This window comes from Prionailurus viverrinus, chromosome C2, assembly GCF_022837055.1.
Source record: "Prionailurus viverrinus isolate Anna chromosome C2, UM_Priviv_1.0, whole genome shotgun sequence".
Lineage (NCBI taxonomy): Eukaryota > Metazoa > Chordata > Mammalia > Carnivora > Felidae > Prionailurus > Prionailurus viverrinus.
In genome coordinates, this window is record NC_062569.1 from 36,878,751 (window position 1) to 36,900,216 (window position 21,466).

The 21,466-nt window shown below is 36.2% G+C and overlaps 1 protein-coding gene across 4 annotated transcripts in view; it reads left to right on the forward strand.

The window, feature by feature from the left end:
* RASA2 (RAS p21 protein activator 2) overlaps window positions 1-21,466 on the forward strand; it is a 122,720-nt gene that overhangs the window by 59,746 nt on the left and 41,508 nt on the right. For all 4 annotated transcript variants that reach the window (XR_007155578.1, XR_007155579.1, XM_047874667.1 and 1 more), the window contains exons 6-9: window positions 11,238-11,321; window positions 13,634-13,706; window positions 16,976-17,052; window positions 18,007-18,108. Coding sequence is in view for 2 of the 4 variants with exons in the window: in XM_047874667.1 (XP_047730623.1) it covers window positions 11,238-11,321; window positions 13,634-13,706; window positions 16,976-17,052; window positions 18,007-18,108 (336 nt within the window). In the remaining 2 variants the exon portion in view is untranslated. The remainder of the gene's footprint in view (window positions 1-11,237; window positions 11,322-13,633; window positions 13,707-16,975; window positions 17,053-18,006; window positions 18,109-21,466) is intronic.

Here is a 21,466-nt window from a genome sequence, read left to right on the forward strand (position 1 = left end):
AAATCTGCAAACCTGTATTGGCATCCATCGTTTTGTCTTTATGTTCTAGTAGAGGAGGTGCCCTTCTCTTGTTGGGGGTGGTCTCTGAATTTCCATCTGTTTCCCCTACTCAAGGACTTTGCTCCTTCACTTATTCCTTCTTCTGTTTCATCAGCTTTACCTTCTCTTTTAGATTGTTCTCCTCAAAATGTAAAACATGTTCTAGGATCTCCTATCCTAAAAAGGCATGCCTCCCCAGACCTTATCTCCACCCTCCTCCCCTAGCTGCCATCCCCATTTCTCTGTTCTCCTTTGAAGGCAGAATTCTCAGAGTGAAATTGTCTTATAGCTACAGGGTTGTTTGTGTGAGTGTGTATGTATATTAGCTCTATTCATGCAGAAGACCTGGAAGCAGTGTCATCCCAGCAACAATGAACATACTGAGCATCTAAATATCATTCTCCAATCAGTATGGTCCAATAGATCTTTTAATGAAGATGAAAATGGTTTATAACTTAACTGTACAATATGGTAGCTACTGGTCATATGTGGCTATTAAAAATTTAAAATATGGCTAGTGGAGCTCAATAATTGAATTTTTAATTTTGTCCAATTTTAATTAACTTAAATTTAAATAGCCACATGTGGCTAATGGCTCTAGTATTAGTATTAGTGTTATCTGTTATTTCAGAGCTGCTCCAATAAAGAGAACCTGATTCTTTTTTTTAAAGTATTGGTTTGATGGGTATTGAGGAGGGCACCTTTTGGGATGAGCACTGGGTGTTGTATGGAAACCAATTTGTCAATAAATTTCATTAAAAAAAATAATAATAAATAAATAAAAAAAATAAAGTATTGGCTGATTTCAGGACTTGAGCAGGGAAAATACAAGATGAGCTCAGAGCATATGTGGAGTCAGAAAGTAAGAAAGTTCTACAAATAAATAATGAAGGCATGTAGAAAGGACATTGAAGCCAACTTGAAGGAGCTCCACGTAACCAAACTGGGACAATTTGAGCATCAAATCAAATAATAATAATAATTACAGATCAAAACCTATAGTATAGGGATGCCTGGGTGGCTCAGTCAGTTGAATGTCTGACTTCAGCTTAAGTTTTGATCTTACAGTTCGTGGGTTCGAACCCCATGTTGGGCTCTCTGCTGACAGCTCAGAGCCTTGAGTCTGCTTCGGATTCTGAGTCTCCCTCCCTCTCTCTCTGCCCCTGCCCTGCTTGTGCTCTGTCTCTCTCTTTTTCAAAACAAATAAACATTAAAAATATTTTTTTAGGGACACCTGAGTGGCTCAGTCAGTTAAGCATCCAACTTTGGCTCCAGTTATAATCTCATGGTTTGTGGGTTCGAGCCCCGCATCAGGCTCTGTGCTGACAGCTCAGAGCCTGGAGCCTGTTTCGGATTCTGTGTCTCCCTCTCTTTCTTCCCCACCTCTGCTCACACTCTGTCTCTCTCAAAAAATAAATATTAAAAATTAAAAAACAATGTTTTAAGCCAATGTATTTAAGCCTAGAATAAAATATCCATGAGCCAATGCTGCTATATAAATAAATAAACACACTGGGGAGAAAGGACTACTTTTTCTTATAGTAGAATTCTCACTAATTAATGTAGGACAAATGATGGAAATAGAAAATCCGCATGTATGGATGCTAAATAAGTGGGTGTAAACATGATGACAAACAGCATACTTGTATAGTCTCAAAGAATCTCCACCATAAGATGTCTGATAGATACCAATTTAACTGTGTGACCGAAGTTAGTGTCACTGGTAATAAACATCTGGGTACCTGGTATGCTACATTGAGAAGGACACCAAGATAGATAACCTCAATCTAATCACCGGGAAACATCAAATTCAAATTAAGGAATATTGTACAAAAGAACTGGCTAGTACTGACAGGATCAAGGGGCAAAGAGTTAAAACTAAGGAGCTGTTTTAGGATGGAAGAGACTAAGAAGACAGGACAGCTAAATGCAATGTGAGATTCTGTATTGCATCCTGGACCAGAAAAAGGACATTGACAAAATTTGAGTAAAGTCTGTAAGATTAGTTAATATAATTATTAACTAACATTGTTTCCGTGTTATTTTTCTCTTTCTATAGTTTTACTCTGGTTACACAAAATGTTAATACAGGGTTATGGGTATACAGAAACTGTATATATTATTTTGCAATTTTTTGAAAGTCAGAAATCATTTCAAAGTAAGTTAAAAAATTGTCTATACCTTATGCATTTAACTCATGTCTTTTTTCTGAGCTCCACTCTCAGATGTTCACCTGCCTTTTTGGCAACTCCACTTTGATGTCTCACAACATTGCAGATTTATCACCTGAAAACTGAAGCATTGACTATCATATCTGTATAGCTCCTTCCCATAGCCTTAGCAGTTGGAAACACCATTCACCTTTTACCCTAGCCAGACACCTGGGAATCATTTAAAGTCTTTTCTCCTCTCTCCCTCCACACATTGGATCCACTTCTTATTGATTATATGAAATATTTCTTGAATTTTCTAATTTTTATCATCTGCTGACATGTCCTTACTTCAAACCAGCAACATTTTATTACCTTGACTATTGTAGTAGTTTCTTAGCTGGCCTTCTGCTCTGCAGTCCATTCTCTTCGTAGCAGCCCAGAGTAATCTTTTAGGACATAAATTAGATCATGTCATTCTCCTGCTCAAACACTTAGTGATTCCCCTTGCATTTAGAATAAGATCCAAGCCCCTTGACTTGGCCCACATGGTGCAGCATGTTCCGACCCTGCCTGCCTCTTGGATTTCATCTTGTGGCTTGCTTCCTCTTGTTCATATATTCACTGGCCTTGTCTCAGTTCCTCAAATGTGACATATTCTTCCTGTTCAGAGATCAGCATCTGCTCTCCTTTTTGCCTGGAATGCCTATCCTGCTTCTAGCTGGTTTTCTCATCCTTTAAGTTTCAGCTTAAGCATCACTTTAAAATAAGACACCCTATTCTTTTTCCTTCATAGCACTTGCTATTGTTTTTTGCTTTATTGCTTGTTATCTCTTATTTCAAGTAGACTGTCAGCTCCATGAGAGCAAGGATGTTGTTTGTCTTATTCACCTCATCACCCCAGTGATTAGTGCCTGGCACTAATAGGCACTAAGTACCTTTGAAACAACTAAACAAAGAAAGAAAGAAACATTTGTCTTCTTAAAGGATGAATAGAAAGTAGCTAGCCTAGAAAAAGTGAGATTTGTTTTCCAGAAGGAAAGAACAATATAGGCAGAAGTATGGAGGAAGAAACATGGTAAGAGGGAGGGAGAATAATTAAAAGCGGTTTCATGTTGCTAGCATATGAAGCTTGATTCAAGAGACTGGTCAGATACCAGTGAAGTAGGCTGGAATTTGCATTTTAGAAAGATGAGATTTGTGACAGTGGTAAGTACAGAAACTGAGAGATAAATTTGAAGGGTGTTAGGGTGATCCGAGTAAGAGATTATAGGTTCAGAATAGTAGTTACAAAAATGAGAAAAGAGGACAAACGAAGAAACGTTTAAAGAGTCGCATCACTAAAACTTACTGATTATATATAGAAAGTGAGGACAAAGAAGAATCTAAATGTGGCTCCTAGATTTCTAGATGGTGTTACTAGGTGGGTGGTGGTATTTACAACAAAAGAGAAAATTCTGAAGGAGGAACTTCTTTAATAAGAGATGGTAATGAGTTGAGTTTTAGCTGCTCTTGAACATCTCGGTAGGGATTTCCATCAGGCATTTCAATATAAAAATCTTAAACTCTGGTGAGATCTCATAGAAATGTAAGGCTGATGGTAGTTGTGGCCATAGGAATGGATGTGATTAACAATAACAGCAACAACAACAGCCTACAGGGAGGTTATGTAAATAGGAGGGAGACAGATAGGTGATATGAGGAAAATTAGGAGGATGAAGACAAATGTAACCAAGAGAGAAGAGGTCTTGAAGGAGGGAAGGAGTGGTCAGAAGTGTTTCACGCAGCCAAGAAATCCAGTAAGAAGAGCGCTGAAAAATAGAGATAGCACTTAACACTCAGGGGACTTTAATGAGGAGAGTTTCCATAGAATGATGAATGTAGAAAAAACTAGATTTCAGTAGGGTGAGGAGTGAAAGGGAAGTCAAGAAATTTGGAAAGACAAACAGAAAAATTAGATAGGTACTGGGTGACATGAAGTCCAGGCAGTGATTTTTATTTTATAGAAACAGGCTGAGAAAAAGAACTTTAGGAGAAAGAGAAAAAGAAAGAAGAAACAAGATGAATAGGAGGATGTTTGTTGCTAGTACATAGTAATTTAAAAAAACACTTGTATTCTTCAACCTTGTTATATTCACTGATTTGTTCTACTAGCTTGTTTATAGATTCTGTAGGATTTTGTACATGGACAGTTGTGTTATCTATGAATAGACAGTTGCTTATTTCTGTTTCTTGCCTGATCATTTTAGTAGGATGTTGAATAGAAGATGTGAGAACAAATATCTTTGTCTTATTTCTTATCTTAAGGGGAAGGCATTCAGTTTTTTGTTTTTGTTTTTGTTTTTACCATTAAGTATGATGTTAGCTGTCATTTCTCAGGTTGAGAAAATTCCCCTCTGTTCCTAGTTTGCTGAGAATGTTTCAAATGATCTGCTTTTTCTGATTTCATGTGTTAATATGGTAAATTTTGTGGATTGATTTTTGAAGTTAAACCAACCTCCACTTGGTCATGTTATATTATCATTGTTATATATAGTTAATTTTGATGTGCTAAAATTTTGTTAAGGTTTTTTACATTTACATTTATGAAGAACTTTGCTCTATAGTTTTCTTGTAGTGGCTTTGTCTGGTTTTTGGAATCAGAATAATGACCTCATTGAATGAATCAGAAAGTAATCTCTCTTTTTCAATTTTCTGGTGGTTTGTATACAATTGATATAATTTCTTTTTTACGTGAATATTATAAGAATTCACTAGTGAAGCCATCTGGGCCTGAAGTGTTTTGGTTTTTTTAAATTTTTTGGTGGGAAGGTTCTTAACAAGAAATTTAGTTTTTTAAATAGGTACATAGCCCCCCCCCCTTTTTTTTTTGAGAGACTGGGAACATGAGATGGGGAGGGGCAAAGGGAGAGAGAGAATATTAAACAGGCTCCACGCCCACATGGAGCCCAACATAGGCTGGATCTCAGGACCGTGAGTTCGTGACCTGAGCCGAAGAAATCAAGTGTCAGGTGCTATATTTAACCACCTGAGCTACCCAGGCGCCCCACTATTCAGATTTTTTAAAAGTGATCTTTGGTAATTTGTATCTTTCAAGAAATTTGACCGTTTAATCTGAGTTGTTCAATTCTTTGGTATAAAGTAATTCAAGTTACTCTTTTAATATCTGTAGACTTAATAGTGATGTCAGGTTGCTCATTCCTAAAGTTGGTAATTTGTGTCTGTACTCTATTTTTGTTAATCAGTGTAGCTAAAGTTTATCAATTTTAATGACCTTCTTAAAGAAATGGCTTTTGGGGGCGCCTGGGTGGCTCAGTCAGTTGAGCGTCTGACTTCTGTGAGTTCAAGCCCCGTGTCGGGCTCTGTGCTGACACCTCGGAGCCCGGAGCCTGCTTCTGATTCTGTGTCTCCCTCTCTCTCTGCCCCTCCCCTGCTCATGCTCTGTATCTCTCTCTCTCTCTATCAAAAATAAATAAACATTAAAATTTTTTTTTAAAGAAAGAAATGGCTTTTGGGGGTGTCTGGGTGGTATAGTTGGTTAAGAATCTGACTTTGGCTCAGGTCACGATCTCACAGTTCATGAGTCCGAGCCCTGTGTCGGGCTCTGTGCTGACAGCTCACAGCCTAGAGTCTGCTTCAGATTCTGTATCTCCCTTTCTCTCTGCCCCTCTCCTGCTCACACTTTCTCTCTCTCTCTCTCAAAAATAAATAAAAGATTTAAAAAAAAAAAAAAAAAAGAAATGGCTTTTGAGTTCATTGACTTTTGTATATTTTTTGTTTTCTATTTTGATTCCCACTGTATTTTTTGTTTACTTTAGGTTTAATTTGTTTTTGTTTTCTAAGTTTCTTGTGATGGAGGCTGAAGACAGTGGTTGAAAATCTTTCTTCTTTCCTAATGTTGGTGTTTAGTGCTATCCATTTTCTTCTGAGTACTGTTTTAACTGCACCTTTCAAATTTTGATGTGCTGAGTTTTCATTTTAATGCAGTTCAGAATGCTGTAGAATTTTTCTTTTGTTTATTCTTCAACCCACGGATTATTTGTGAGTTATTTTGTTCCCAGGTGTTTGAGGATTTTCCAGATATCTTTTTGCTGTTGACTTCTAATTTAATTCTGCTGTTGTCAACAAATTTTGTATGATCTGAATACTTACAAATTTTCCAAGACTTGTTTTTGTCCACAAAGTATTGTTTAATCTTGGTATATGTTCCATATGCATTTGAAATTAATATGTTTTCTGCTTTGCATGGGTAGAATTTTTTTTAGTAAATGTTAATTATGTCATGTTGGTTATCAGTTACTGAGAGGGGATGTTGCTATCTCCAACTGTTTGTGGATTTGTCTGTTTCTCCCTGTAATTCTGTCAGTTTTTGCTGCTTTTGCAACTTTGATGCTAGGAGCTTAACATTTAGGGTTTTTAAATGACGATCTTTATCCCTGGGACTATTCTTTGTTGTGAAATCTTCTTTGTCTGATATTAATATAGCCTCTCTGGATGGCAGTCTTCCTCTCTTTCTCTTTCTTTCTTTCTTTCTTTCTTTCTTTCTTTCTTTCTTTCCTTTTGCCTTTGTTCTCTCTCTTTTCTTTCTTTCCTTCCTTCTTTTATGTTTCTAATTTAAATTTAATATTACAAGATTTTTAATCTAACTTTGACTTTATTATATTGAAAATCTTAATCCCTGACAACACTAACAATTACTGTCATTATCTTATATAATATAGAAAATAGATTCAAAATAATAATGCCAATATTACTGCTGGCAGTGAGGTTGCTGAATGAAGTTTAAGAGATCTTACTGTACTATTTGTTCTAAGGATACAGAGTCAAATACTATGTTCCAGTCTATTGAAATAATTCTTTCTTTTTTAGTGGTTTCTCATAATTTTTTTCCTTTTAAGAATTGCTTAAGTTTAATTTTACTTATGAAATGTAAAAGATTTTTTGTTTCTAAAGTCAGAACTTCTATAAAGTGTGTTTGGAGAAGTATCACATTAATTCCCAACCCCCTACCCTCTATATCAAAGTAATTAGAGAGTAGAGATTTATCTTACTCTTTTTGACAACTACATAGTATTCTAACATATAGATTTACTATCAGTTATTCAACCAGACCCCTACTGATGGACTTTTGGGTTGTTATTATCCAGAGAATCAATCAGCTTTCTTTTGATTAGTATTAGTATATATTTTTCCCATTCTTTTAATCAGAGCCTCTGTTTTTTTTTTTTTTTTTTTAATGTTCATTTTTGAGAGAAAGCACACATGAGAGGAGGAAAGGCAGAGAGAGAGAATCCCAAGCAGGTTCCACACGAAGCCAGATGTGGGCAGGACCTGAACCCATGAAGCATGAGATCATGACCTGAACTGAAGTTGGACACTTTACCAACTAAGCCACCCAGGCGCCCCTGATCAAATGGTTTTTATTCTTTCTCTTGTTGATGTGTTGTACTACATTGATTGATTTGCAAATGTTGAACTACCCTTGCATCCCAGGAATAAATCCCACTTGATCATGGTGAATGATTTTTTTAATGTATTGGTGGATTCAGTTTGCTAATATTTTGTCGAGGATTTTTGCAGATTTTATGTGTTCATCAGACATACTGACCTGTAGTTCTCTTTTTTGTAGTGTCTTTATCTGGTTTTGGTATCAGGGTAATGCTGGCCTCATAGAATGAATTTGTTGTTTTTGGAATAGAGAAGAATAGGTATTATTAACTCTTCTTTAAATGTTTGGTAGAATTCACATGTGATGCCCTCTGATCCTGTTTTTTTGTTTTGGGAGGAGTTTTTTTTATTCCTGATTCAATTTCCTTGCTGGTAACCATTCTGTTCAAATTTTCTATTTCTTCCTGATTCAGTTTTGGGATGTTATATGTTTCTAGGAATTTATCCATTTCTTCTAGGTTGTACAGTTTGTTGGCATGTTAACATATAGTTTTTCATAATATTCTTTTATAATCCTTTGTATTTCTGTGGAGTTTTTTTTTTATGAGTCTGGCTAAAGGTTTATCAATTTTATTGATCTTTTTGAAGAACTATCTCCTAGTTTCATTGATGTGTCATATTGTTTTTTAAGTCTCTATTTCATTTACTTCTCCTCTCATGGCACATGTTTTCTTGATTCTTTGTGTTCCTAGTTATTTTATGTTGGATTGTAGACATTTTGAAGTTTCTGGATATTATTTCTATCAGTGTGCTTGAAGACCTAGTCAAGTTACTTGGAAACAGTATGATTCCTTTGAGGTTTGCTTTTAAGCCTTGTTAGATGGAGTAAATACAACCTTTAATCTAGGAATTCTATTTTCCCAGTAATGATACAGCATCTGTGAATTACCGAGTTTCATACTATGGCTGGTGGGGCCTCATGCTAGCCATTTGTGGGCTTCAGGAATTATTCCCTCGAATCTAATCAAATGATTCTTTCCCCATCTTCAGGTAGTTTCCTCACAGGCATATGCTTATCAGCACTCATCTGAACACTCCAGGGGGATTCATACAGCTCTCTCGAAGTTTCTTTGTTTTGTTGTAGCTTTCTTTCTTCCAGTATTCTGTCTGGGAACTCTAGTTACTTTGGTCTTCCCCAGCTGACCACTCTCCCTCTTCTTCTCGGGAACAGTTGGGGACTCATTTCATTTCTTTTCCCCTCAGAGATGACTGTCCTGCGCTGCTGATTTTGTTCTTTTTTTTTTTTTTTTTTCCCCAGTTATTCCATTCTCTGTTCCTCCATCTTGGCTGTATGTAGACATTAGCATTTGTCTTTTAGTTTAAAAAAAAAAAAAGAGCCTCAAGGAAAAGATCCAGGTCATTCTGTATTTAAACAAGTTTGGACTAAATATATTTTCCTTTGCAATTTCTAGAAAATGCATTAATATCAAATGTCATATATAAACAATGTAAGGGGCGCCTGGGTGGCTCAGTTAAGCGTCTGGCTCTTGATTTTGGCTTAGGTCATGGTCTCATGGTTTGTGGGTTCAAGCCTTGCACGGTGCTCTGCACTGTATGAAGCCTGCTTGGGATTCTCTCTCTCCCCTTCTCTCTGCCCCTCCCCTGCTTGTTTGCTCTCTCTGTCTCAAAAAAATAAACTTAAAAAAAAAAGTAACAAAATGTAAGATAATTCAGTATACTAAGCTCATTTTCAGCATTTGTTTTCACTCCTTCATGTTTATGATAGGAGACTGTTTGATTTACCGATTAGAATAGTTGTAAAAATATTTCATAACATATGTAGAAAATAAAATAATTTGTACTTAATAATATTACTTCTGTTTGTCAGAAAACAATTTTAATGCTTTTTTTTTTAACGTTTATTTATTTTTGAGACAGAGAGAGACAGAGCATGAACGGGGGAGGGTCAGAGAGAGGGAGACACAGAATCTGAAACAGGCTCCAGGCTCTGAGCTGTCAGCACAGAGCCCGACGCGGGGCTTGAACTCAAGGACCGCGAGATCACGACCTGAGCTGAAGTCGCACGCTTAACCAACTGAGCCACCCAGGTGCCCCTCAGAAAACAATTTTAAAAGTGTCTTACATTTAAAAGACCACTTCTGATGGTTTTTATAAATTCATACTTCCGGATTAATGGGCATCATTGTTTTGTTTTGTGAAGTATTCTTATAGAAGCCTGTGTATAATGAACTATTTTTCTCAGTTTTTTTCTACCTCATAAAATTATAGTGACTTTTCTATAATTAAGATTTCTCATAATTAGTGTTTACATGAGATACATGTGGTATTACGAAGAGAGTAATACAATCAATATATTAAGGTGCAGTAGGGAACATAGAAAGATGCTGGACTTGGGAAGCAGTTAAGAAAGTAGAAATTAAGTCTTGGCCCACTTTGTACAAGTTGTAGTACCTCTTCAGCCTTATTTTGTTAATTTCTTACATAAACTTTTTGAGCCTTACTTTCTTCTTTAAGGTGTTTTTTTCTCAAAGGCAGTTGTGGGAGTTAGATACATTTTGTGAAAATAGTGGATAAAGTGCAAATGCTACATAAAAATCAGTTATCATTTTGAGGATTAGCCTGCGGTTGGCCTGAGGATTGTCAGTTTCAAACAGAACATAGTTGGAAAATTTGACTGTCCTAAGTCTAACATTAATACCCAGAATTATTATCTCGGTCTGTGCTTTCTTTGGTTAGTTGGGAATTTTTAAATTTTGATTTTTTTATACCCAATTTAATCGAATGAGTCATTATCATTTCTTCTTGACTCAGCACACCATATGCACTTCACCCACATATATGATCTGTGGGTTGTGGAGAGAAATAAGGATGTTGCTCAGTAGCCCACATCTTTCTACAAAGAATGCTTTCAGCAACTCTCATGAGTTTGTCTTAGGCATTAAGGAATGCAAACCCTTAGATACTAAACTAAATTTGTGGACTCAATAATATTTAGCGAGGAAATTGAGCAGACCATTAGGTTAGATTCTATGGCCTCTGTAAATACCAGTGACTTTATCCATGGAGGGGATTAGAAGATGTTGGGTTTTAAGGTCTAAAACATTTTCTACAGAATGATACAGGAGCTGTGTTACTGAGAATCAGAATAAAAGACTACAGAATTGTGGGAGACTTGCCCTCTATTTATGAATCAGATTTGAAGGGGAAACCACAGTCATTTCCTTGTTTCTCATTCATGCTTCAACAGAGGATGTGATGCCATAGATCTAGCTTGGTTTGTAGTTTCTCCTTTAAGGTTCACAACACATTCTTTTCCTGTTGAGAAGCCACAGCAGTGTTAGTATATTATCAAACCACAAAATGTACCTTGCTGGATACTTAGCCAGGGGATTTATGCTAAATATTATTTGGTAGTCTCAGTACTGATTATGGCGTTCTGGTTTTAAGTCCTAGTTGAGAAATGTAAGCATAAGTGAATAAGTGCACAATAGATGTATTTGAGGTAGGTGGTATATAGACATACGTCTGCAGACCTGTGGAAAAGCTTTAACCCTTTGAATATATTGATTTGTATTTAAAGATAATGCTTTATGTTGTTTAACTTAAATATACTATTAATTTTCTTTTATTCTTTCTTAGCATCGTGTCATGTCACGGGTTGCCTCTCATAAATGGACAAAGCTGTGACCCTTATGCAACAGTTTCTCTAGTGGGCCCTTCTAGGTAATGTGTTTTTTTTTTTCCCCCAGCTTTTATTTAAGTTCCAATTAGTTAACATACAGTGTGTTATTAGTTTCAGGTGTACAGCATAGTGATTTGACACTTCCATACAACATATTTGTATATGCTCATCATAAGTGCACTCCTTAATCCCCAGCTGCCCCCCTACCTCCCCTCTGGTAACCATCAGTATGTTCTCTATAGTTAACAAATCTGTTTCTTGGTTTGCCTCTGTCTCTTTTTTTCCCCTTTGCTTTTTTGTTTTGTTTCTTAAATTCCACATGTGAGTGAAATCATTATGGTATTTGTCTTTCTCTCACTGACTTATTTCACTTAGCATAATACTTTGTAGCTACATTCACGTCATTGGTAGGTAATGCTTATTGAATTATTATTAGATTTTATTTTTTTACCTCTAAACAGTTTTCAAACATGCCTTTATTTTCCATAAGTACACTGATTTTTATACAGAAACGTAAACATCTCTGAATCTGAAGATTCAGTATGTATATGGACTTAACAAATGATTTCCTTCTTTGACAGTAGGTGCTTCATTACACTGAAATGATCAGTGGTTGGCTTCTGTTCGTAACCTGGAGTTCAGAATTCAGAATAGGAGAGTGAATTATTATTAGATTTTTAAGTTTTAAAAGTTGACTTAAGAATTACAAAATTAAGGTTCTAAGAATAAATCCTAAATAGATATTTATGACACAAAGTAATGAATGCTTTGAAAGAAAGCTCTGTAGTGAGTTCTGTTATACACTTGCAAACAACCAAGTCCTGTTTTTATAGAAAGAAAATGGTTGCCATTTCGGATCTGCTAGACTCTTAGACTGTGGGGAACAACATGAGTTTTATAGTAGTTAAAATAGACTTTAAAACATAAACGTGGCCTTCTTCATTCATCATTGGCCTTCCTACCTTCAAATATCTTAGATTTTATGCAGGTAAAATTCTGTTTCAAGAAATGCTAGCCCAGAATAGCAAGACAGTTTCCATATTTCTGTCTGGAAAGTGGTTCAGAACTAAAAATGCCTTTTCTACTCATGGCATCTGTGCTCTACAGAAAGAATTCCAAGCTGTAGACAGACTGCTGAAGTACCAGAACATGGTAAAGTGCACCATATCATTGATTTAAATTATTTACGATAATTTATGGAAAAACCTATAGCACTTTGTATATTTTATATTTTATAACTTCATTATGATTTCTTTCAGAGCCTGACTAGACTGAAATTTGCCTACAACTTGAAGGTTTAATCAGGAAACAGCAAAATATTCCCTCCACACCAAACATATACATACATACACAGACACATACCCCTTCCCCCCACCTTCAGGCTCTCTAGGTATTCTTTTTATTTATTTATTTTTATTTTTTTCATAATTCCAGTGTAGTTAACATACAATGTTATATTAGTTTCAGATGTACAAATAGGTATTTTTATTTTTTAAGAAGTCACCCGTTAAGTCACTTTAAGAAATGTATTTATATATATATATATGTCTATAAAGTACCTAGCACCTTGCCTAGTACTTACTGGGTGCTTAAACAACAGTGTGCTATTATTGCTATAGATGGTTTTAAATTTGAAAGCAGATACTCAATCCTTTAACATGCATGCTATCAGAGGGACTGAATTTTGTGTGTGTATGCTAAAAATGTTTAACCTAGTAGAGCTGTTTTTTGTTTTTGCTCATAATCTGTAGCTGAAGACACATTCTTTAGTATAATCATTTAGCAACATACAAATGGAAACCGGCATATGAATTTGGTTTTAAAAGTAATTATTGGTATTGATATTGTACTATTGTTGTATAAGATGTTAACATTGGGAGAGGCTAGGGAAAGACTGCATAGGACTTCTCTGTACATTTCTTTTCAAACTTCTCTAATTTTTTCAAATAAAAGGTTTTCTAAAAAGCCACTTTGTAGCTGAGCCCCAAGAAGTAAACTGAGTTTAGTATGCTTTTTGTGTTTCTTGAGTACTTTTCAGCATAAAGGTAGTCTGAATCTCATTGTCTTCCTTCTACCATTCTAAGTTTCTTCTATAAAGTAAGCTTGTCAGTCAGTCTAGTATAGCCATAGAAAGAATAATACAGTCTTGTCATATCTGGATATACAAACTTGTATATTCTTTGAGTCTTTAAAGATACCTCAAAATTTTTCTCCAAGTAATATTTAAAAGTATAGTTTTCCCTGAGTCATCTTAACAGCTAAATGGAGGTCAGGCTCCCTGGTTGGAAATAGCATGTTTTATAATTGTGTACTATTAAGTTCTACAAGGTAAAACTCTACCACATTGGAACAGGAATGACCAAAAGAAGACAAAAGTAAAGAAGAAAACAAGCAATCCGCAGTTTAATGAAATCTTTTATTTTGAGGTAACTTTTTGTTTTATATAAATGTTAACATTGAATATTTAATATTGAATGCTGGCTTACTTCTTTTTTTTAAACTGTAGCCATAGTAATCATTTAATCAACTAATACAACTAAGCCTTTCTATTCCGAAAGCAGTAGAATCATGATGTAATATGACGGAGGCCCAATATATAAAACAAATAAAGGTAGAGCTGTGACTGATCTGGGGACAGGAGGACTAGGGCCACACCTACTCCCTAGTCATCCTCAATATCACACCCTCCTCCAAACACCCTCCCTATCTTATCCAGCCCCCACCTGACACACAGTGGGCACCAGACTCTTGTGCAGAGCACTGTATGAAAATCAGTAGTAAAGTAAGTATGATATCACTTGGTCGGAGTTCTAGTCACAGTTGACTTGGAATAAATCACTAAATCTGAAATTCAAATTTATCTTGTGAAAGGATAATTTTGTGAGAGAAAACACCAGCCACCCTACCTGATAGAATTTTTAGGAGGCCTACATGTGAGAATGCTTTGAAACCATAAAGTGCTATATGATTAAGTCCTTCTTATTAAGTTCTTTTTAGCTAGTTCCCTCTATGGACACATGCTTATTTTCATAGAGATCTTCAGCTGCCTTGAAGTTGCCCCAAAATACAGTGCTTTGGAGTTCTTTACTGTGGAGCATTTGTTAAATCATTTTTCATATCATTTGAAAACTATCGGGAAAAAAAAGTCAACCTCTGATTTCTAAAAGATCATGTTCCAACCATACAACATGTTGCAAGTGAGATTAACATGTGGGGAAGATTTGGAAAAAAGTTACATTGTGTGCTTTTTCCTCTTTTGTGTGTGTGTTTTCTTAATGTTTTCTTAATATTTCAACGTGGGGTGAGGGCACATGTTGCCATTCCTGATGACTGTACTTTAATAAAGAAACACAGGTTAAAGAAAACGCCAGAATTGAAATAAGATGAATTGTGGGGTTGGGGGGAAGGGAGAAAGAAAAACAAAAAAAAATCTACCAGTGTGACACTTTTCCATTTCCTGGCTAAGGACTTTGGTGGTTCTACATTTATCAATGACTATTACAGCTAGCCTGCAGAAAACATGGGGCAGCTTGCAGCAAGCAGTTGGCCCTTGGAAAGGCAAGGTCTAACTTGCTTGCTCCATCCAGACAAACCTGTGAGGCCTAGAACATTCATTCAAAAGGTCCCGTTGTTGAGTTGATCATAAAGATTCAATCTCTGTCCTCGAGCTAAAGTAAGAGACACAAAGCACACACAAGCATGCCTACACAGAGCAGTAAAATGCAGTAGATATTGAAGAGGTCAGGTAAGTTCTGCTCCAGTTAAGTCAGAGCAGAGGAGTATTGGAACATTTTGAGCAGAGACATAGAGAAAAGCAGAAAGTTAGTCCACAGAATAGCAAGTAGTGATTTAACTGGAGCGTTCTGAAAGAGAATAATTGGAACAAAACTTAAAAGCTAGAGTAGGACCAACTGTGAAAGGCCTTGAGTACCTGACGGAGGTGCTTACATAGTAGCCATTGAAAATGTTTTGAGCCTGGAAATGATAGGAGTAATGCAGTGTTTTGGGAAGAATTAACCATGATCTGTGGGTCATATGTCTGAGAACAGAGATCAAGAAATTGTTATCATTAAGTTGTTAAATAAAAAACAATTAAAAAAAAAAAAGGACAATGGGAGTCTGATCCAAGAGGGTAATAAGGAAAAACAAAGGAAGGGACAGATGAGAAAGAAACTGCAAAGGGCAAGATAACAAATGGGTTATAGAAGAAAAAACAAAGGGAGCAGTCAGATGTCCTAATGGTTTCAAATCTGAAATAAGAGGAAAAAAAGTTAAGGAAAGCATAAGTGGTTTGGTTTGAGACATAACGAACATGAGGTCCGACATGAAAACCCTCCAGTAGGCAGTTCATGACTGAAATTTAAGATGGGTGATGACTGTAGATAAAGACTCAAGATTTGCTTGCAGAGAGTCAAGGAGACCAAGAGAATAGAGATATACAATATAGGAGAAGAGCAAGGAGGCTCAGTTCTGCCACTTACTAGGTATTCAGCCTTGAGCACATCTCTTAATTGGTCCCTTTAGCTTCCTCATTTTCAAGATGAGGATAATAAATCTAGCTTCAGATAAATCCTGCTTCAGAGCAGGACATTCTGATGAACAAAGAAGATAATGGATGTGAAAGCGCCTTGTAGACTGTATAACACTTTGCAGCTCTTAGAGCAAAATAAAAGATAAAACCTTGGAGAAAACCCACATTTATAGGTTCTGAGGAAGAAGAGGTCCCAGAGGAAGAAGCAAAGAGATCAGGAGGTTGCCAGGGGAGTGCCTGGGTAAACTCAAAGAAAAGCGTGTTTCTGGGAAAGGACGCACAGTTGTACTCAGGTGTTCAGGTAGAGGGGTCAAGGAAGATGAGAGCTACGAATTCACCATCAGACTTGGTGATCAAAAGAGGGGTTTAGGGAGGGTGAGCTGTGAGGAAGCCAGATTATAAGGAGTTACTGTAGTGAGTGGGTGTGAGGAAGTGGCAGCTCTGTAAGGGTGGATTGCAGTTTTGAGATACTGGTCTGTGAAAGGAAGGAGATAGGAAGACCGTAATTTAAGTGGAGAATTTTTCTTAGACTTAAGTGAGGTGAATAAGCTGGCGAAGAAAGCTGTAATTAAAATAGATCGAATGCTTACTGTATATCGTGTGTGGGTGGAGTAGTCTTAGAAAAGAGGAGGCTCATCTCATCTGTTGTTCAGAAGCAATGAAAAAACTTATCAAGTAGAAAGACCTGCATGAGAACGGACCTGTTCAGGTGGACAGCAGCTGAAGAAGTGCCTGCCAGTGGCCTTGATATTTTCAGTAAAAATGTGAGATGGAAGCGTAAGGATAGAGTTGGTATCTTGAGAAATGTGGGACAGTCTTCAAACAGCTCTTGGTATGCGCAGCTTCACCAAAATAGAACAGTTTTGCTCTTTGAGTCACCAACAGATTGCATGTGAGCCAGAGAACCTAATGTTGCTGTATATTGAGTGGATAAGGGGGGGGCTTGGAGGAAAGATTGCTTTTGATATTTTTATACTGTCTCATTCTCACTTCCCTGCTACTTCCATAGCTGGTTTTGTCTTTAGCTTTTGGGTAAACTATTACCTACGCATTTTCCTCTGTTTATAATAAATAAAATTGAACATTTTAGGGATGATAGTTTTTGAAGTTCATGTAGGAAGAAATTTTCAAACTTTATTATCAACTAAAATATTTTGTTTGCAGGTAACAAGATCCAGTAGTTATACCAGAAAGTCCCAATTCCAGGTAGAAGAGGAGGACATCGAAAAGCTAGAAATTAGGTATATGTCTTGGAGTTTTACAGAATTGCTTTTTTTGGTGCCAGAAGAAAATCCTAAATTTAATTGAAAAAGGCGAACCAAACTTAATAGAATTCTCTTTAGCAAGTTGGTTGATGAAACTCTAATTTAAATTCATATTATCTTCTCAAAATCTGATTGCTTTGCAGAAATAGTCAAGGTGTATTTATTTAAAACCAAAGATGACCTAGTTTTCACCTAGTTTATTATATTTTTAATTTTCACAAATATAATTGTTCTTTAAAATTCTAAATCATAGCATAATGGATGCAAAGAGTATATAGAAAAGTAATTATATATTAGCCAATTTAGAAATAATTTTTTTATTCTTCTTAACATATCTGCTGTCTAACAGAAATTTCAGTGAGGTAAGAAGTCTTGTAAGATAATTCAACAGGTGCATGTGTTTGAAGTTTGTGTTATTTAGGTCTTAAGTATATGCTGTTTGGGAGGGGAAAGTTCGATAAGTGCATGTTTAGGTGTGGTGTTAACAGTGTGGTAAAGGGTGCATTAGACACATGTTTGGAATGATCAGGTAATGTATTTTTCTAAATCACCTATCTTTTCATATTAACTGGTTCCAGTTGAGAAAGAAACTATAGTCTTGTGTTGGTTTCTTTTCTCAAATTCAACAAAGTAACTCTAGTTTCCCCTGCCACAGGTTAAAATGAAGCCTAGACTTTGAAACTAAGAAACATAAGTGCTTTCTTTTAGACCATTTAAAGTGGTTTACTTTCTGTGCTTATCAATAAAAGCTACTGCAATATTTTGTTTTCTTAGTTTAGATAGTGAGGTATATGACAACGGTAACATCTCTTACTCTTAAAGCATGTAAAATTAATGCTATAATACAACCAAAGTAATTTGAAGCTACCTGGTGGTGTGCATTCTCTTAAACATTGTTTGCAAAAAATAAAGCCAGTTTAAAATTTTCAGGATCGACTTGTGGAACAATGGAAACCTGGTCCAGGATATTTTCCTAGGGGAGATTAAGGTTCCTGTGAATGTGTTAAGAAATGATTCCTCTCATCAAGCCTGGTAAGAAGACACATTCTAGTGAACTCCATAGTAGGTCATCACCTTTAATACACTGTATATGCAAATAAATGCTTACAATAAGCATATTTTTAAATTTGTAGTGGAATAAGCCAGGAGTCATTAACTTTAATTGATTTGGTTATTTATTTTTGCGGAAATAGAAGTACATTGATGGCTTTATGACTTGACTTCTAATACTCAGATACAAGAACTGAATTGTCTAGGAATATTGTTCTGTTCAAAAACTAAATCTTAACTCTAAGGAGAAACTGGAAATCATTTAAAACATGAGAGTTGCCCACGTGAGATGATGCTTGGTCACAGATCAGCATCTGCAGTACAGAAGCTTTATTAATGGTCGTGGGAACTGTGGATGTTTGAAAGGAAAGGGTTTATGGTAGAGAATCAGCTGTTTATGGGATCTTACCAGTGATTTTCCTTTACCACACCCCACTCAAATGCACTATGGATGGCCCTGCTATTATTTTCTAGATGTCTAGGGTCCAGATGTTAAGCTGATTCAGTGAACGCTTTTTTCAGATGCTCTGGTGGCTCAACCATGGTTACAGTATTATTTTTATTATGTCGGTTACAGTGACATTAAACTGATGGTAGATGGAACTTCATGTTCACACATTAAACTGATGTTAGCTTCCTTAGGAGAATCGATGTGAAACTATCATTTTTTTCTGTCTACAGTACTTACAAACATGCCTGTTCCTGCCCTCTTCCAGTAGGTTGGCCAGTAACCCTCATGCTAGACTTGGGTTTCTACTGAGCATAAGAGAGCAGGCCTTTCTCATTTGCCTCTAAGGCTCACTGTTTAGAACTGCGTTTCAGTGCCTGAAGAGGAGTTGAAACTGAGTGGTTAGGTGTTTGTTACTGTTGGCATCAGTCTCATTTGTGTTTAAAAGAGCCTGCCTCTCCATATTGACCGTCAGACATTCTTCCCTTTGAACTCTGTTGTCCTCAAGCAGTTATCCCTTATAGATGGATTTTTAGACTCTTAAAATTTTTACTTTATTTTTGCCTCTTGCTAATACATATCTAAGATTTGTGAGTCTTTCTGGTGGCATTTTGTATAATTTCTAAAATGTATCCACAGTGGTGTTGGGGGGGGGTTAAACTTACTCACTTTGAAAATTGACGAATAGCGTTTGAGGCCTGTCACATCACCCACCCCACATCCCATGTCTTCTTTCACCTTCCATAAAGTAGCATGCATTTTAAAATGAAAATGTCTACACTCAGTGTGTCAAGTCTTTAAAATTTTATGGTATGCTTACTTGGTACAAAATAAAAAGTGAGTTGTTATGCTGCCCAGGACCTCTCAAAGTGGACTTGAAATGTGCTACCCAGCCTGTATTTTAAGTAAGACTGTTTCCAGACAGGCCCTCTAAGTTTGGCAAAACTTTGTCCAACTACTTTGGCAGGTTGTAAAGAACACTAACAGAAATTAGTTTTATTCCAATAGATTTTTTTTTTTTTTTGCCAATAGTATTTTAAAATATTTTTAAGTTACCTGCCGAAAGTGTAAGTGCTAAAATTTATATAGCGTGAAATAGAAACATCTGCCAATTCATTTATACTTCCACAGATATAAGGAAATATAAAAATGTGAATGCCATTTCTTTTTAAATTAGAAATTAAACTCTTAGGCTCCTTTGTCATTGGTAGAGCTCTGGCATCCCCTTGTGGGATTGATGGTAACTGCATGAAAACACAGGAAAAGCTTTATTTACCTTTAGGATTTCAGGCATATTCTTTCTAATCTTGGTAGTAGGAGAGAGAATAATTACCAATAATGTAATCCTATCATTTGAAAAGTATCAAATTGCTTTCCTTTTTCACATAATTTCCAGTTAGTATTTGTCTATTGTAGTTTTTCTTGAAAACTGATTGTAATGGTTCCAGTTTAGTTCTATTTTCAAATTACAGCATGATTCAATCATTCCCCATTCATATCTTGACCTTTCAGTTCCTTGGTGATGATGTGTGTTCTTTATTCTGAAACTTCTGTCAGATGTGAGTAGCTTGTTAGTGTTGATAGTAGCTAGTTTCAACTTTAACCTTGTAGATAATAGAATTTTACTTGATTTTTTTTGAATCAGTAATTACTCACATGCTTCACAGTTCTAAAGGTAAAAATCTGTGCCTTGTGCCTGTCCCTCAGCTAATCATTTCCACATTTTCGAGGCAGTCACGGTTTTGAGTTTCTGGAAATATTTTATGAAATACAACCCCATACATATATATCATTTGTCCCCTTCTTTACACAAATGGCTACGTACTGTATCCTGCTCTGCACCTTGCTTTCCTCACCTAGCAGTTTAGTAGAACGTCAGTAAATATTCGTAGACCCCTGGTAGTGGTGAAGAGTATGGACTCTGGAAATGTATTGCCTTGGTTCAAATCCCACCTCTGTCATAACTTGGGCAAGTTATTCCACCACCTTGGCTTTGCTTTCTCTGGCTATAAAGGGGATTGTACAAATAGTACCTGCCTCCCAGAGTCGTTAGGGGATGAAATGCCCTCATCCTCATAAATGAAGCAAGCTATGAGTGCTGTGGCCGTGGGTGTAGCTCATGCTCTCCTCATTACAGTGATTGCTGTTGTCGTCACCATTCCTCCACAGCAGTACTTACAGAGTTTCTGTCTGCATCCTTTGTTTTCACACCAGTATTCCATTGTTTGGAATGTTATAAAGAGAACCTTAGAGGCAGTCTGGTTCAATCTCAATTCACCAGTCCCCTCCATGTCAGAGAATTAACGTGTGCAAAACCTTTTTATGACTGTAAAATTGGTACAGTAATTTTCCTCTCAGTGATTCAACATATAAAAGAGACTGAATATGGGGACATTGTTTAAGATTTAAGATGGGTAGATACAATCTTAGGGAGGCAGAACCAAGTTGTAAGTGTAGCACAGGTAATTTTTTTCTACTACACATGAAAAACACTAGTTAAAATAGAAGGGGAATTTTAGAACAATAAGAAAGGATTTCAAAGAGGCAAACATGGGTAGGTACTGCCCATTTAAGTACAGTCAAGGGGGATGGAGATTCTGTTCTAGAAGTATTACTATTTCCTTAGCAAAACTACTGTCTTAGCTGAGATATTAAGACTATTTCAATCTCTCTGTTGTATCCCTGTACTCATCATAGTACCTTCTGATAACATGGCTTTCCAAATAGCTTACCGAAAGGTAAAAAATGGGTTAGTCAAATTGACTAAAAATTGTATTAACAGATATAAAAAAGTATATTAGTTGCAGATGGGAGATGGTGATAATTGTTGAAGACAAGTGATAAATGAGGTGAGTGGAGGGTATTCATTATTAATATTATCAGTCTTCTCCC